General features: G+C 52.4%; 1 protein-coding gene across 6 annotated transcripts in view; it reads left to right on the plus strand.

Moving 5' to 3' along the window:
- Pcnx2 (pecanex 2) overlaps positions 1-17373 on the plus strand; it is a 94878-nt gene that overhangs the window by 36441 nt on the left and 41064 nt on the right. For 3 of the 6 annotated variants that reach the window (XM_060391784.1, XM_060391786.1, XM_060391787.1), the window contains exons 16-20: positions 2577-2686; positions 4124-4220; positions 12197-12289; positions 13015-13165; positions 16478-16619. In XM_060391784.1, the coding sequence (XP_060247767.1) occupies positions 2577-2686; positions 4124-4220; positions 12197-12289; positions 13015-13165; positions 16478-16619 (593 nt within the window). Of the gene's footprint in view, positions 1-2576; positions 2687-4123; positions 4221-5853; positions 6091-12196; positions 12290-12959; positions 13166-16477; positions 16620-17373 lie in introns of those variants that run through there. The other 3 variants (XM_060391785.1, XM_060391788.1, XM_060391789.1) reach the window with 3 other exon arrangements.

Raw genomic sequence — 17373 nt, forward strand, 5'->3', positions numbered from 1 at the left:
GAGAATTTGCAGTTCCCATTACCAAGTTCTGACATTGTAATCAAATAAGTTTTAGAACCAAGTGCGTAGCAAAACAGTATAGAACAATTTCAAACTGTACTTAAACTATTCTGGCCAAACCAAACCTATCAGCCAGGAAGAAAAGCATTATCTGTTCATTCGGGAACTGGTGGTCAGGCACACACTTCAAGTCAGCCTTTTAATCTGAATACCTTCACAAACCAGGGCTGAATCACACACACAGCATGCTAGAAAAACCCAATCCTGAATTCTGTGTGTGTGTGTGTGTGTGTGTGTATAATCCATGTAGACATTGTTATAAAATACCTGATTAACTTTAAAATATTTCAAAGCGTTAAACATATTTTTAGAAGTAATCTGTTTTTGAAAAATCAAAATAAAGTGCCCTTTTTAGGAGTGAAGTCACAAACCATAACCATAATTTTAAAAGTCAGAACCAAATTTTACCAGTGGAAATAATCCAGTCTCTGAAATCAATACCAATTTAAGTTGAGACTTGTGTTCTTAGTCTAAAAGGAAGCAGGCTGGTAAGCAGAGTTCATTGTGACCAAGAGGCTCTGGGATTTTTCCTCTCCATTGTTCTGCCCCACATCATGTGCCAATTTCAGGGTGGTGGAGTCACATGGCATCGCATGGCAGGCCACATGGTTGCTATTTAAAAACATTTGTGTCTCTATAGATGCTACACACATATGCATATATATATTCTAAACAAGAGTTTGAATTTAACCTTTAAATATGTCCAATAACTGTTAATCTAGAACCAAGACATACAGAGCACATTAGCCATCTAAGATCAGTCAGAAACATGTAATGGCCATACGTACATTTAAACAGACAGACAAAACCTTTCTTACCCCATCCAGCTGCAATTTCAAGCACTTTGTCCCATCAGCCTGGGTGCACTCACATAGCCCACCCCGCTCCCGGCTGTTCTCTACCTGTCCCTCCCCGAGTCATGCTCCCATCAGTGACCAGAGGTGCCCTAGCTTATAGCACTGGGAGCGTGGGGCAGGCAAAGTCACCACGGTACACAGCTGTTTGGTCACCTGCCCACTGAGGCCATCCTAAGCAAACAAACCCATGAAAGAACAATACAAGAAAACAATGTACGGTACAATGTGCACAAAAAGAAAGGAAGAGGGAAAACCAAAGGAACAGTGGCTGGTCTCTCAATGGGCCCTCTGTCCTGTGCTGAGGAGCCAGGACACAGTCCTTTGTTGTGGGGAAATCAAGGCAGGAACTTAGCCTGTCACTACCGTAGTTGAGAGTGGGACAGACATCCAGACCTTCACTGCTGATCTGCTCTCTGTGCCCTTGTGCCGCCCAGGGCCTCCAGCACCAGGGATGGTGCTGTCCGAGGTGGACGGGTGTCCTGCACAGTCAGTCACAGCCGTTCCCTGCAGATGCACCCACAGAATGATCAGAGGGTTCATCAGCGAGACTCTCCCTAGGATTTTAGGTCTGTTGGGTTGACAGTTAAATGACCAGCAGCCCTCCCCGTCTCTTCTGGGGTCTGAACCCTAAGCTGTGGGAGGGGGGTGCCAATTGCTCAGATTCACTCCATCAGTCCCTTTCATGCTTGTTAAATAGTGTTCGTGGCCTTGAAGGTCCTAAAGGAAGCTGGGGCGAGACAGGGTGCCTGCTGCTGCCAGGCCCGGTGGGGGCGAAGCAGATGCTGGTGTATGTGTGTGTAGCCACACCTAGCGGCCTTTCTGAGGGCATGATCCACACGGCCCCTCAGTAATGGAGAAGCACCATGCATGGGAAAGGGCACACGAGCAGCCAGCACCAGGGGAACCATGAGGCTGAGAAACTCTCAGCTGCCTGGTGTAGTCTCCCCCCCTCCCCCCACCGGGGTGTGTGTGAGACAATGGTCTGTTCCTTGGCAGGCACCAACAGCAGGGGGAGGGAGCCAGCCTGCCCTCCAGGAGCACAGGAGCGTGCCACACAGCCATGGCACAGAACTGCCACCCTGGCATTGGGAAAGCCCTCTCCACGGCTGCTCAGTCAAGCTCCGCATGCTGCATTCTCTCTCAGGGCTCCCCCAAGCTCACTCACACAGGGGTGGGATTCCAGAGACCTGGGAGGACCGTACTTTACAGGAGGCATGGCTGAGCACAATGACCTCCACATGCTCTCCTCTCAGGGACTCTGGCACTTCCCCCTACAAGGGCACCCTGAGTTCACAACTGTCCTGACTACAGTGTCAGCAACTCTCGGGAATGTAGCTGGTAGCATGCTTGTCCCATGTGCACAAAGCCCAGGTTCCAGCCTCCTTTTGTGACATCCCCGAGTGAGGAGGTGCACACCTGCACTTTCAGCACTCGGGAAAGTCCAGCGAGTTCAAGGCCAGCCTGTGCTTCCCCATCTCAAAAGCCAGAGCCAAGACAGAGCAAGAAAGGTGGCAGTGATGACACACTGGGAGAACAGCCTGGCACACGCTCAGCTCCCGAGGGGGACTCAAGGCTCTGAGGGGCACACACACACACACACTCAGGGCCCCACCATGCGGCGAGTCCCCATGTCTCTCCAGCCCTCTGCTGTCTCTGCAGGAGCCCTGGAGCACGCAGCACATCCCCGCGCTGTTCTCCGCCTTCTGTGGCCTCTTGGTCGCGCTGTCCTACCACCTGAGCCGGCAGAGCAGCGACCCGGCTGTGCTCCTGTGAGTAGCTGTCCCGTGCTCCCTGTGCGTGTGTGGGTGTGAACGTGACTGTATGTTTTCTGTGTGAGTGTATGGTGTGTGTGAGAGTGTGTTTTTGTGTGTATGTGGGGAGGACATTTGTGTGTGTTTGTGTGTGTAAATGCATGTCTACATGTATGTGAGTGTAGAGTGTAGAGTTCATCCTCAGGCGTCATCCCTCGGCTGTGTTTCACCGTTTTCTTTTGAGACAGGAGTCTCTACCTGGCCTGGAGCTTGTCAGTTACACTGGGCTGGTGCCAGGGGCCTGTGTCTGTGTCTGCACTGGAGTTATAAAAGTGTGACGGCACACCCACAGATCTTACAGAAATTCTGAGCTCAGCTGTGACAAACACTCTCCATTCCCATGGTTCCTTCTTCCCCAGGCAGCGGGCTGAGGTGGAGGGGGCCATCAGGTGCCCCATGCCCTTTAACACTCGCTTTAGGCCAGCTGGTTGTGCACCGCACGCACATGAGCAGCGCAGGGCTGAGCTGAAGTGACCGAGACCGAGGACAACTCTGCCAGCGAGCATGTCTGCGGGGAGCACACAGGCACCCACGCTTGGCACTTCTTTCACTGTGAGGCAGAAAGGGTAGTCACCGACAGCCTCACTTTGCACACCGACCCACTGGTGCCTGACTCGGAGGCCACCCTATTCAGAGAAACCATGTCCTGGAAGCCAGGCTTTGGTCTTACTTTGTTCCTTCTTGTTCAGCCAGAGCCCTGGAACTTTACAGTGTGTGTGTCAGGGCCTTGAGCGGCACCTGTTGTAAGTGTAGGTGTGTGTCTGGGGGCTAGAAGTCCTCTGAACAACGTCAAGGGGAGTGTCAGGTGTTGGTAACAGCATGTCCTGGGCTTTGACCAGACTTACGTAACTTTTAAATTGTGGGAACTCGGAGCTGCCAGTGACACAGAATGAGGCCGGTGGTGTCCAGGGTGAGAGGCAGAGGAAAATGGGGAAACAGAGAAAAGCTTTAAAAAGTCATGTGAACCGTGACCTTTAGCGTCAAGTATGGGCCTGGCCAGTTAGCGACTGCTCTTGCTCTCAGTGGGGCACATCGGGGGACCGGGGAGGGTGTGAGGTCCCCCTGATGGTGCTGACACGCTTAGTGCCTGACACTTTTGGGGGGACTAAATTTAAAAATCACAACATGGACGGTGAGGTGACTCAGCTGGGAACGGGGCCTGGTTCCCAGAAGACACGGGGAAACTGAGTCCACAAGGCTGTGCTCAGGCCCTCATAGGCGTGCCCACCGCCACGCACAGGTGCACAATTGTGACAATGAGTCACTGAAGTTAAAATCAACATGTCCCCGTGGCTTCCGGGTGGGTCCTGTGGTTTTGCTCGGGTTGGCCCCTTGCTGGGGCGAGACCTGAGAACCACATGACCCAAAAACCAACCTCTGCCCCTTCACTCTCAGGTCCCTTGTCCAGTGCAGCCTGCTTCCTCAATGTCTCCGCCAGAAGCTGGAGGAGCCAGCCGCCAACCCCGTCCCTCAGGGAGCCAAGGACTCTGTGGTAAGGCCTGCACCTGACAGGGCAGCATCCTGAGGGCACGCCCTTGTCCTCAGCCAGCTGCGGGGTGGGGTGGAGAGGAGGGTTGCCGCCAGCTGAGGGGAGGGAGAGAGGTGGGGATTCTGCCGCCAGCTGAGGGGAGGAGGAAAGGGAGGAGGGTCTGCCATCAGCTGGGGGAGACACTGGGTCCTGGACACATGGCACCTGAGCCGCCCTGCACAGTGTCTGGGTCACCCTGAGGCAGATGCCGCCCCAGACCAGGGCGCCTCGGCCGTCTGGGTCATGGGTAGATGGGGTCTATGTAAGCAAAGGCTCTGCTTTTGTGTGGGGTGTGGGAGCCGCACCTGCTGGTTTGTGCACGCTGATGAAGGGTCCATAGGTTTGATCTGAAAAGCTTTCCTCTTGAGCCCGTAAGGTAACGGTTTTTCATAATTTTCTGTGGGTTGCCTGGCTTCGGGATCATTGACGTGGCTTTGTACTTGTCAACACACACACTCACACACACTCTCAGCTTCCTCCACTCCCTTTGTGAGGCAGCACCCAGAGCTCCTCCGGGGCTTCTGAGCTGAGTCTCTGCCTCAACGTCCCTCAGTGACAGACAGTGGCCTGGAAGTGTAAGCCAGACACCCGAACATCCCCAGGTTGCTTAGCGTGTTTTATCACGGTGACCAAAAGGGAACCAGGACAGCACCCAAAGACAGATCAGCGTGAGTGTGAGGAGAGCTCAGGGCCGGAGAACAGGCCCGGGGTGCAGAGCTCACCCCCGAGCGGGAAGGGAAGCCGCTGCCAAGTGGCGTGCATGGCCTCTCTGCGGGCTCCTGGGCAGGGCTCACTCCGACCCAGACAGCTGGGAGACCGTGTCCCCGGGTCTATGTCCCGGGTCCCCTCGGTGCCAGGACTATGGAGACGGGACTCTGCCATCTTGTCCATTCTGGTAGCAGCCGCCTCGGGCCAGGTGTGCACACGGTGGGCGACAATGCGGCCAGACGAGAAGAGCTCCCTCTGCCTTTCACGCTCTCTTAGGGAAACCGCATTTACCGCTGCTGTGAGAAGAGTGGGCGCATCCGCCACGGTGTGGCCAGGGGTCAGAGGGCAGGCTCACGGAGGCGGGTGTGTCCTCCACCCCCCTGTAGGCTCTCGGGATTGAGCAGGGCCCCCTGGAAGACAGCTCTGCCCCTGAGCTCTCTCGAGGCTGCAGTTTTGTGGTCTCCTATAAGCTTTGTCCATGGGAAGTGGCATGTTCAGTGGCCTCACAGCATGTCTGTGGTCACCTCGGAGGAGAACCATGTGTGAGCGTGTTTTTCACAGGATGGGCAGATCTGCCTGCAGAGGCTGGCTTCCCCAGCCCCTGCTGCATGTTAAACTAAACAAGACAAAACAAAAACAAAACAGCAAAACGCCTTCTGCCTCCAACTGTGGACACGTCCCCTCTGCCCTCTTCTGCCTCCCTCCTGCCAGCTTTGTCTGGAGGCTCTGAGGACCTTCTAATTGTGGCTTTTGCCCAGCCCCGCCCTGTTTTGACTCTTTTGTCCCACACTAGTCCGGGGCACTGATTTCCCCCGGAATGCCAGCCTTCTCAAGGACCTTACAAGGAGACACACTGCTTGTAAAAGGAGCTGCTTGTGCGTTTCTGCAGGAGCAAGATGTGAAGGGCCATGCACACACCTCAGCCCCACAATGTGCCCGAGGGTAAAGACCAGAGCTGCGTCCTCAGGGTGTTCGACACTTTTTCCCTGTGCCTGTGCACAAGCCTTCCAGGTGCTGCACCTTCCTCGAGTGCTCACCGTTCTCAACGGCCAAGCTTGCCGCGGACACATTCATTACACTCAGCATGGACCAACACATTGTTATTAAAGCCTCGTACTGTGAATAAGCATCGCTCAGCTTTTCACTGCAGCATCCAGACTCTCCTGGTCCCCTCTCTGTCTAAATCTTTAGTTTGCGTAGAGCTGGAACTGCTTCTTATACACCTCTCAGGGAAGAGGTATGAGTCCATCCAGAAATGCACAGTCGGGCTGGGGAGGTGCAAGCATGAGGACCTGAGTTCAAGCCCCAGAACCCACACATAAAGACTGGGTGTGAGCTGTGTACCTGTAAGCCCTGCCCCATGCACACACTGGGGACATGGAGACAAGCTGATCCCAGGGGCTGGCTGGGCAGCCAGTGTGACCTATCTGAATGGCTCTATGCCAAAAAACTGGATGGAGAGCTGATGAAGAATGAGAGCTGAGGTTGACATCCAGCTTCTAACTACAAACACACACACACACACACACACACACGTGTGTGTGTGTGTGCATGCATGTGTACCTCCTACACACACAAGGTCACAATGAATTCTAAATGTTTAACATACTGAGAACAAATGTAAATTTTGGTTGCTGGAGGTATCCACGAATGCTGGCAGGGAAAAGAAAATGTAGAAAGCAAGAGCAAGCACAGGAACAAACTCAAAACAACCTCAGCAGAGAAGCCAGAGCCCAGCTCACAACAGAGGGAACATAGGAGTGAGAACAGAGACGAAGGCCCAGGAGTGGAGAGGGGGCGGCCTATGAGAGTGTAAATGAGGCTCCTTATTCGGACAAGCCTCCCTGACTCTGGGTGGGAAGACAGGTTTATAAAGCCTCCAAGCCTTTTAAAATATTTTTTTAATGCTTCATGCACTTCAAAAACATTCCCAAGAGAATCAAGTTCACAGCACTGGCATACGATTAAGGTTTATTTAGGAAAAGAGTGGCTTGCTTGAAGACTTGAAAGACAGTGGGAAAGCCTAGTGTGAAAGGAGGCAGAGGAGGACCCTTTGGGGATCAGGGGGGATTATCAGATCCGAGGACGGCAGAAAGGGGTGTGAAAATTAAACGTCACAATCAGAATCAGCCATCCTGTGTGGATTTGTAAGTGCTAATCCTTACTAGAGCCCAGGGTTAGAAAGATTGGGCAGATGTGAGGGAGGGTGGGCAGAGCAGCAGATAAACTGTCCAAACAAACCCGCCTGAGAAGCAAAACTGTCTGACCCAGTGTGCTCCCTTTCTTATTGAAAATAACAAAACTCCCGAGAGAAGAATAAGGCCGGATTTGCACAGCTGAGGGTAAACAGGGCAGGAAGTCCTTGTCCAGGGGCCTCTGAGGGAATTTGAACGTGGTCTTCAGCTCTCACACCATACAGTGGAGAGAAATCAGTCTGGGGTTGCAAGGTAATGTGTCCAGTGAAGGCCTGGACACCCTAGAGGTGAGAATGAAGCAGAGGTCAGGTTAGTCATCCTGTCTGCTGAAAAAGGCAGGGACACCCACCTGTCAATCTTGGCTGCAAGAGAAGCCTCATTTTCCCGGATCTGCAAATCAGTGGCAAACGGACAACAGAGTGTGTAAAAGCCTCACATTATGAGCTGAGCTGGAGGAGCCTGGGCCGAGCAGAAGCTTGCTTCCCTGTTCTCACACCTGCTTCAGCTCCGAGGACCGACACTTTCCTCTGGCCTCTGAGGGTGAATAGTGGCATGCTCACAGAGACACACATAAAACGAAAGTGTAAACATAAATCTTAGCACTTGAACATTTTCCATGACAGAATGGCATTGGGCTCCTGTGTCACACAGTCCTTCAAACTCCAGTGACTGTAAACACACTGGTGGGAGAAGGGAACGAGGCCGAGACCTGGCTTCGACCTGCTTTTATGATGTCAGCTGCTTACAAAGGGACAGTTCCAAGCAACACAGAAATCCATCGCTGTGTCACAAATTAGCAAATTCTGACTTCTGTTTTCATTTGAAACCATGAAGAAGGTGCATGAAGACAACAGGACATGGACTAGGGACAGCTATTTGCAATGAAGAGCCCTTGCGTGCACACCCAGCCCTGACGTCCCTGAGAGACTGTGCAACTTCTGGACACACCCAGAGCACAGAAGGCTTGTGGTTATTTTAAAAACAGTTTAGAATTTCCTTAAAAGCCTCAGCCCCAACAATCCACACACCCGGGCCTTTTATCCCCAGATATTTACACAAGAAAAAAGGAAGCCTGTGTCTAGAGATGCATCATGAATATCCATAGAGTTTTATTTAGAGCAATGAAAACTGGGCGCACATTCAGACGCCTGCTCACGTGTGAATAAACACCATAGTACACCAGGCAAAGAACACTATTCAGCAGCAAAGAGGGGTAAGTCCATAGATAATAGCCAGGAACAAACACCAAAGTAACCACTGTACGTGGTGGTTTAATAAAGATGCCCCTCTAGTCTTACACATTTGCACACTCAGTCCCCAGCTGATGTTGGAAGAGGATTCTGAGGTGTGATGTTGCTGAAGTACCTGTGTCACTTGTGGCAGGCACCGAGCAGGCCACGCCTCCCTCTGCTGCCTGTGGAGAAGGATGGAAATCCCTCAGCTATTGCTCCCTCGCCATGCCTGTCTGCTTCCCAATGTGATGGTCATGGACTAGTGTGTAAAAGTGCAGGCCAGCCTCCATTAAACCCTTTCTTCATCAGGGTTGCCTCAGTCATGGCATCTCTTCACAGCAATAGGACAGTGGCTAAGACGAAACAAAAGAAACCAAAATAAATGATAGATAGATAGATAGATAGATAGATAGATAGATAGATAGATAGATAGATAATAGACAGAAGTGCCTGTTATCTGGTCCCATTTATCTGACGTTATGGAAACAAGAGCAGCTTTTACACATGGAGTGTGTCAGTCCCACACAGCTAGGTGAACAGAGGGATAGAGAGGGCAAACGCCTGAAGGGAGCCCCCCAGCCCGTAACTAGGCTAATTTACATTTAATATTAAGTTAACAGTCAATGTGATGGAGGTCGGTGTATGTCAAATCTCACCGTGCTACAAACGGAGCCATGGTTTAACAGTTATAAGCACTCGCTATTCTAACAGAGGACCTGGGTTCGATTCCCAGCACCCACGTGGTTGTCTTCTGGCCTCCACAGCACCAGGTGTGCACATACAGCCAAAGCGCTCACACTCACGGGACAAAAATGAGTACATCTCCAAACCTCAACAGGCTTTACCTTTTAGATGAGCCTATTGTTCCTCAACAGTGCTGTGTGAAACTTAGACATGGGAAGGAAATGGATGAGGACAGCGTGTAAGCAGAGAGAGGCCTTGTGATGGTTTGTGTCTCACAGAAGGGCATGCCCATCTGACGAGCCACAGCGCCTGGCTGGGACTCAGGGGGTAGAGCACTTGCCCGCACAGAGCCATGAGTTCACCCTGTGTGGAAACCACACGTGGCGGGTTACATGGCTAATCCCAGAACTCGAGAGGCACACCTTCCTAGGCTTCTGAGTCCCGGTCCCCTGGCTGGCAATGAGCTAAAATAAATCAAATATCAAGCTGCCGTCTGTCCAACTTGGCAGACTGAGGCACGTGTGTTGGGAGCATGGACTGAGGAAGTCGTCCATATCACTCTGGCCTGTGACCTGTTGGGGCCTGTTAACTGGTATGGGAGGCCCACTGCAGGCAGCAGCATCTCCTAGGCAGGGGGCTGTGCAAGAAGCTGAGCTTAAGCTTGTAAGCATGCCCACAAGCGGGGCTGCCCATGTTTACTTGTCAGCTCTCGAGAGGAGGTTGAGCACAGGGATGTGGGTGTGTGGCGTGCAGTGGCATGAGTACTGTGGGCTTCCTGACTCCCCAACCCTGACGCCACCCCACATCAGTGTCCAAATGCTCCTCTCATCCCCACGTCTGTCCAGCTCCACCTGTTGGCACACCTGTTGGTGGCATGATGGGAAGAAACAACACTTGTTTAAAGTCAAAAGTCAGTGAAAGAGCCAGGTGGCTCTCACACTCACCGACAGGCCTGTGCTTATTTAAGCAGCTGGAGGGTGGTGATTGTTTGGTTGTTTACAGAGCTGACCATTGAGTGAAATGTATGGTCAGTGTGGCCTGGAGTGGAAATACATCCTTTTCTCAAACCCCAAAAGACCAGGAATACGCTCCACTGTAAATACATGAGGCTTTTTCAATTGCATATGTGTTTAAACACAGGAAACAAACTTCCTGTGGAAACAGGAATGCGGCCCCCAGGTCTAGGGGTACAGAGTTTTTAAAGGGAAAAAACACAAGCAGGGACTTACATGCTTTGGCGTTACACAATTGGGTAAGGGAAATTGACTTTTGAAATGATTGGTCCACTTTAGACGCCAAGACTACAGTTCTGGCCTGATCATATGGGCCGGTTTCTGTATAATTAGTGGGCAGGAAAGAATGCAGTGAGGCTAGTTCTTCTCCTCTGGACATTAAGGCTAAACTTTAAACAATACCTACTGATTTTTAAGTCTTTGGTCTCTCATTCCCCCTTCTCATGATCATTTAAGACCCAATCTTAGGTCTTCCAGATATGACCCCTTGTTCCACAATGGGATCTAAATACCATTACTGTATTGCTCCCAAACATTTCTTCATGAGCCATTAAGTGATTTAAAACACAAGGCCCAAAGGTAAAAATCAAAATGAGTAGGGGTCCCTTCAGGGTGGATATAAGGCTAGTAAGCAAAGAAGAACTATTATACCAGCATTTAAACCATCCTCTGGAATCTTTTCTATCTAGGATCTCTCCAGGATTTTAGTCCAGTTGCTGCAATACTAGTTCCTATTCCAGTTAAGCAGGTCCCCAAGATAATAGCTAATGTCAGGGAGCCCCTTTTGACTTAGCATTTCAGCCTGCTAGGTGGGATTTTAGGCTGAGGGTCTCATCTTCTGAAACTGTTTCAGTTTGACAATAGGACCATTGGCATCAGGGGCTAGGAAGGCTGACATGCCAGTCAAAGGCTGGCCAATAGGGCAGTCCTCAGAAGCATCTGGTTAGTTGATCCACCTGAAGAGGCAGGGAGCAATCATATCAGCTTCCAACAAGTCCAGATTTTAGCTTGCAGTACATAATTGATCTCTGAATAGAGTCAAACAGGTGAAAATCTGCTGAGACACATTCAGAGTAGAGACAGAGGTTAAATTTACCAATTTAAAATGAGACTTGTCTTCTTAGTCTAAAAGGAAATAGGATGATAAACAGAATTTATTGTGACTAAGAGGTTCTGTAAGTTTTTTTTCTTTCCCTGACCCACACTACTTAGCAATCTCAAGATGGCGGAGTCGCATCACATTGCAGGGCAAGTTACATTGTTGCTATTTAAACATGTATTTGTAGACCTTAGAGACATGTAGGAACACATTTATGTTCTAAACAAGAGTTTGAATTTAACCTTTAAACATACCTAATAACTTAATTACAACCAAGATATACAGAACATATTAACCACTTAAGATCAGTAAAAAAACAAACATATAATGGCCATACATACATTTAAACAGACAAAACTGTTCTTACTGGATCCAGCTGTAATTTCAAGCACATTCTTCTCACTCAGTGGAGGCTCCTAGCTAGCCAGGAGCCCTCCTGAACAATTTTATTCCTTTCCCTTGCATTCTTTTCCAACCCAGAGAATGCGCTGGTCTCCTGCTGCAGAAGTAGGGCGTGCAGGTGAAGTTTGGAAAAACAGGGACGGGTTACAGGAAGTCTGTCCCGTAATGTCTTCAGTGGTTAATATGTTCTGTATATCTTGGTTGTTTGCTGTCCCCGCTGTGGGCGAGCTCACACCCACGGCCACAAAGGGGCCGTTAGTGTCAGCTGTGCTCGGAGAGGCCCTGTACACCGGGGCCTTCTGGAGGTGTGCGGGGACCCTGTCTGTTGCTTCTGACATTGTGGGGCAGGACCTTCAGCTTCTCATGTGTACACAGCCACATCCTCCCCAACCCACGGCTGCTCAACCAGTGGCCACACCTACCTCACCCCGAGACACACACAGGTCAGCTGTGAGGGGTGCCTCCTGGTTTGTCAGTCTCCATTAGTATCCTGGTGAGGGAGGACGTGTGTGTTATTGCCCTGGTGTGTCTGTGTGTGTGTCGGTGTCCTTGTGAGGGAGGGCACTCATAGATGATGCTGACCTCATAACTGACCTTCTCTCCCCAGAAGGACATTCTCAGGTCTGACCTGGTCGTGTGTGCAGCGGCCGCCATCCTGTCCTTCGCTGTCAGTGCCAGCACCGTCTTCCTGTCCTTACGGGTAGGTGTGCCTGAGCTCTGCTCTCTCAGTGGGGTCAGGGGTAGGCTGGGGGCTCAGAGGATGAAGGACACATGCTCAGACAACCATGTTCTGATCTCCCTTGCGCCAGCTCCCCTCCATGGGGTGCAGTTGTGTGTGCAAGGGTGATGGAGGAGTGTGTAACTGAGGGCGGTTGGTGGTGTGACAAGCTGGGGTCACTAAAGGGGGAGGCTCTGTGTCTGGGCTACCTCAGGAGTCACATGACAGGAAGGCTGTCCAGAAGAGCTGAGGAGGTGAATCCCACCACGTGTCCACAGACATGGGCCACACTCACAGTCACATCAATCCTGGTGTGTGTTCCAGCAGCTCTGCACTCTGCTCACTCGTCCTACAACACACTTAGGATGTTTTGAGGTGACGGGATTCTCCCAGCATCCTCTGGGGCCTTCTCCCAGCCTTGGTCTCAGCAGCTCACACACAGATCTTCCCATTCCAGGGAAGCAAGGTCAAAGCACGCTCAGTGTACACTTGCCCTGCCGGCCAGCCTGGGCTACACTGAGCCTGTCTCAGAAGCACAAGATGAATGACACCAGAGGAAACACACCCACGATTAACCTCCAACTGCCTCTGCATGTACACGCGCACATGTGGAGACGGAGGAGTAACAGTGGGTATCTGCCTTACTCACCAGTGTGTCTCTGCTGACCCTTGACCTCTCCCCTGCTGACCCTCGACCTCTCCCGCAGCCGTTCCTCAGCATCGTGCTCTTCGTCCTGGCGGGCACCGTGGGCCTCATCACGCACCACCTGCTGCCTCAGCTCCGCAAACACCACCCCTGGATGTGGGTGTCACACCCAGTGCTCAGGAGCAGGGAGTACCAGCAGCGGGAAGCCACAGGTCAGTGTCTTGGCCCTGAGAGGGGCAACACTGCAGGGGCCACACTTCCCATGGAGTGTGTGCAAGGTGCCCTGAGCAGGCTCAATGCCACAGGGCTGCAGGCTTCTGACGACACGGGGCTCACAGCATGTGTGCCCACGATAGTGAAAAAGGAAGTCTGTGAGCTGCGGAGTCCCCGTGTCACACAAAGCAGGGGGATGGGAAGGAGTCTGTCACATTAGACACGAGTGTCGGTGAGGCAGTCATCGATTTCATGGGGAAATTAACTGCCGTTGCTCACACTTGGAGGTTACAGCTCTGGTGTGCAGTGCCTGGGCACTAACAAGGAACCTACTGCACACCCTCTGGATTTGTGACCTTCCTCGAGCTAGAGTGTGCAGGCAGCAGCTGTGTCCACATGAGGTGACCTAGCGGTTCCCGTGGCAGAAACAGCCTAGTGCAAGGGACAACTTCACAGTCTCAGAGTCCACGTGTCCCTGAGCTCAGAGCTCGGCCGTGTCACAAAGGCCAGGGGGACAGGCTAGCATGGGCCTTAGTGATGGGCCATTTCGAGGACAGCTGGTGGAGAAAGGTCCTGTCCTGGTTTCCCTTCTGCTGCTGTGATGACACTGGGACCGAAAGCAAGGCAGGATGGGAAGGGGTCCATTCTGTGACTTTGGGGTCACACTTCATCACAGAGGAAAGTCGAGGCAGGACAGAGGCTGTGGGCCCACCGACCCGCTCAGCTGCTCTCCTGAGCACCCGGCCCGCATCCCCACACCACTCATTAGCAGCACACAGGTCTCCTGGGAAGGTGTGACAGGGAAGGTGTGACTGACAGGGAAGTGTGACAGCTGGAGCTGACCGCAGCTTGAGAGCTTCCGAGATCCGTCTGTCTCTCCCCTCTTTCCTGTCCTCTCTCTCCCTCCATCTCTGTGTATGTCTAGGGTTCTATAAGATAATAGCAAACATTCCACATAAACACAGTTGTCCCTGAAACTCAGGGGCCTTGGCCTTTGAATCCCAGCACTCAGGAGTGGCAGGCTGATCTCTGTCAGTTCAAGGCCAGCCTGTTCTACAGAGCTAGCTCTGGGCCTGCCAGGGCCACCCTGTAGGACCCAGTCTCAAAAATAAAACAAGAACAAAAAGTAAACCCACCCCACTCTCACCCCAAAGAGACGACTTAGCCTTCCCCAAATCCCATGCTCCTGGGAGACAAATTCTCTAGAAGATGTTACAGGAGAACAGAGGAAGCTGCACATGAAGACGCCTTAGAAATAGACTGACGAGGCCTCGGGCAGCCTCACTGTCTGCTGTGTGCTGTCTGCTGAGCACTGTCGGCTGGACAATGTCTGCTGGGCTCGGCCCTTCAGGTTAATCTTCCTCCTGCACAAGGAGACTCGGAGCTCCTTCACAGCTGCTTCCCCACCCGTGACAGAGTCAGCCTGTCCCACAGGTGCCGGCCACATTACCTCATCTGTGCAGCAGTCCAGGCACACTTGCTGTCAGCATCTCGGGCAGAGTCATGGGAAGGCTCGGCTGTTGCTTGCCCCCACTCTGTGAACAAACACCTTGAAGAAGTGGCTTAAAGGCAGAGAAGTGCGGGCCCCTGGGGGGCGCAGGGCAGCCCCAACTTCTGGGTGTGCAGGAGCAGGGTCACGGCACCGCTGCAGGGGTGGGCATCAAGGCCCAACCCCAGTGACATGTCCACTCAGCTGCCGCACTCCCACTTCAGCACCACCTGCAGGGCACCAGGTGTGCAAACGTGAACCTGTGGGAACAGCTCACACCAAACCATAACAAGCACTAGCCCAAGTCTCCCTGAAGCTCTAGCATCACCAACACACACTCAGGGTGGCAGTGGGGACTGTGTTCACACTATATACAGACACAGTCACAGACACATGACAACATGGAAACACAGCCACGTGTGCACACACATAAACACACAGAGATAACATATAAGCACATGCAAACACAGACACCGACACACAGGGATACGCATAGACAGATAGGCACAAACACAAACATAAACACACAGACATGTAAACATATAAATACACAAACAGGTAGACAGAGCTGCAAAGACACAGACAAGTACACACACACACATACACACAGACTAGCACACACATAGATAATCACACACAGAGAAGCACACACACATAGCTCAGGTGGTTAGGGCTCATTATTCCACTCTTACATGCGTGAGACGTGTGCTCTCTCCTCCTTGGATGGCCACCAGCACACATGAACACGCTGCTCTTCTCACCAGGGTCTGCAGTAAGACCCCATCACCTCCGTGGGAGGACTCACACCCTCCTTGCTCCAGACCTCAAATCACCTCTGTGGCCACACACAGCGTCATTTTCGAAGAACAAACTTGACAGCATTTGAGAAGCCACCACGCACACCATTCCCTGGCCAGATGGCTCCCGACTCCCACAGCCTGGGTGCCACTGGGTTCCCCTGAGGTGACCGGGCTGGGTGTCTCTCCCTTTGCTTTTAAAGTTGTCGTGTTTCTCCAAATTGGTGACAAAATGTTGATAGAATTTTTTGCCGTGTGTCCTGAAGCAGCTTGAATGGATCGCTTTTGATACAACTGCCTCAATCTGACACTGTGGATTTCTTATAAATGGGAAATCAGAAGAAAAAAAAACCTTAATTTTATACAGAAAGAAACTTAGACAACTGATCTTTCAAGAGATTAAAGCAGGAAAGGAGGTGAAAGGAAATAGAAGGGAGGGGAGAGAGAGGACTGAGAAGGGGAGAGAGGAGAAGGGAGAGGAGAAAAAGGAGAGGACGGGGAGGGGGGTGTAGAGAGGGGAGATGGGGAGGGGAGGGAAAGAGAGGAGAGGGGAGGAGACATTTGCACTTCCGTGCCTATACCATTCTCACGGTCCTCTCTGCCCGGCCCTGCAGACGGACACACCAGCTGCTGCTCTTTACCAGACAGAGCTCCCGTCTGTATCTGACAGGCATTTACTCTCTTCCTTGAAGAGAGCTTGCTGTAGAAAGAAAGGCTGCCGAGGGCGCAGATACTGTGAGGACGGACAGAAGGGGGGTGGGGTGGGGCTGAGCACCTGTGCCTGGCTTTGTCTGTGTCCACACCCAAGCACGCCATCCTGGAAACACACAGTGCCGGCCCTCGAGTTAGGCGCCGAGAACTGGGCAGCGTGGGAACAGAGCACTGTGGCTAAGGGGACCTGAGAGCACGGCTAGGAGGCCCGAGCTGGACCCCACAGCACCGCCGGGCCTGCTGGGAGGCCTGGCTCTGGCAGCTCACCCATCCGCGTGCGGCCCTCCCCAGCGGGTTGTGTGTCTGTCTTCCAGACGTGGCTCAGCTGATGTGGTTTGAGAGGCTCCACGTGTGGCTTCAGTGCTTTGAGAAGTACCTCCTGTACCCGGCCATCGTCCTGAACGCCCTCACCCTCGACGCCTTCTCCATAAGCAACTACAGGAGGCTGGGGACCCAGTAAGTGCACACGCTCTACTCCCATGCGCATTTGCACCTCGGTGTCTTCACAACCAAGTGAACACACTGCAGACACGCGTGTTACACGCACATGTGCTGGCTGCAGGAAAAAAGCCAGGGTGCTTGTCACTCAGACCCATTCAGAGCAGACAGCTGCTGTTCGGTGGCAAACGGAGCTTGATCTGCCCACAGCGCACCGCAGGTAAACGTGGGGTCTGGGGTCCCCACAGAAGAGCAGCTACGGCGCCTCGAGTAACAGGAGCCCAGCGGAACCGGGAATCCCAAGTCTTCACTGCTGTGCTTCAGGCACCACAGATGGCTTCATCTCCTTTTTGTTTAGCAAATATCACACACACTCTGGGGAGGGGAAAGAATCCTGTGGTCACTTCCCACATTTATTGGGAGATGACTCTAGCGGGGCTAGGGCCACCCCGCTGTCAGGGAGCCCATGTCCGGCAAAGCGTGAGCCCCAAAAGGCTGGATCATTAGTCTCCTCCACGGAAGTTAGTTCTGAATTTACGAATGGAAGCTGCTCGGTAACCTGCAGATCTGTCATTCCGACAGGAGAGGAAGTCACTGGCCAAATGCGCTGTTGGGGTGGGAGGAGGTGCCGAAGAGCTGTATCCCTGAGGGGTGGGCTTCCTCGGCCGGCCTCGATTGGCCACTCAGCGCACACCGAGAGAGAGACAGAGAGACAGAGAGGGAGAGAGCAGCCAAGGCTGAACCTTGAAGGAGATGAAGACCTGTGCTCCCT

The sequence above is a fragment of the Meriones unguiculatus genome, chromosome 10 (genome assembly GCF_030254825.1).
Source record: "Meriones unguiculatus strain TT.TT164.6M chromosome 10, Bangor_MerUng_6.1, whole genome shotgun sequence".
NCBI classification, from domain to species: Eukaryota; Metazoa; Chordata; class Mammalia; order Rodentia; family Muridae; genus Meriones; species Meriones unguiculatus.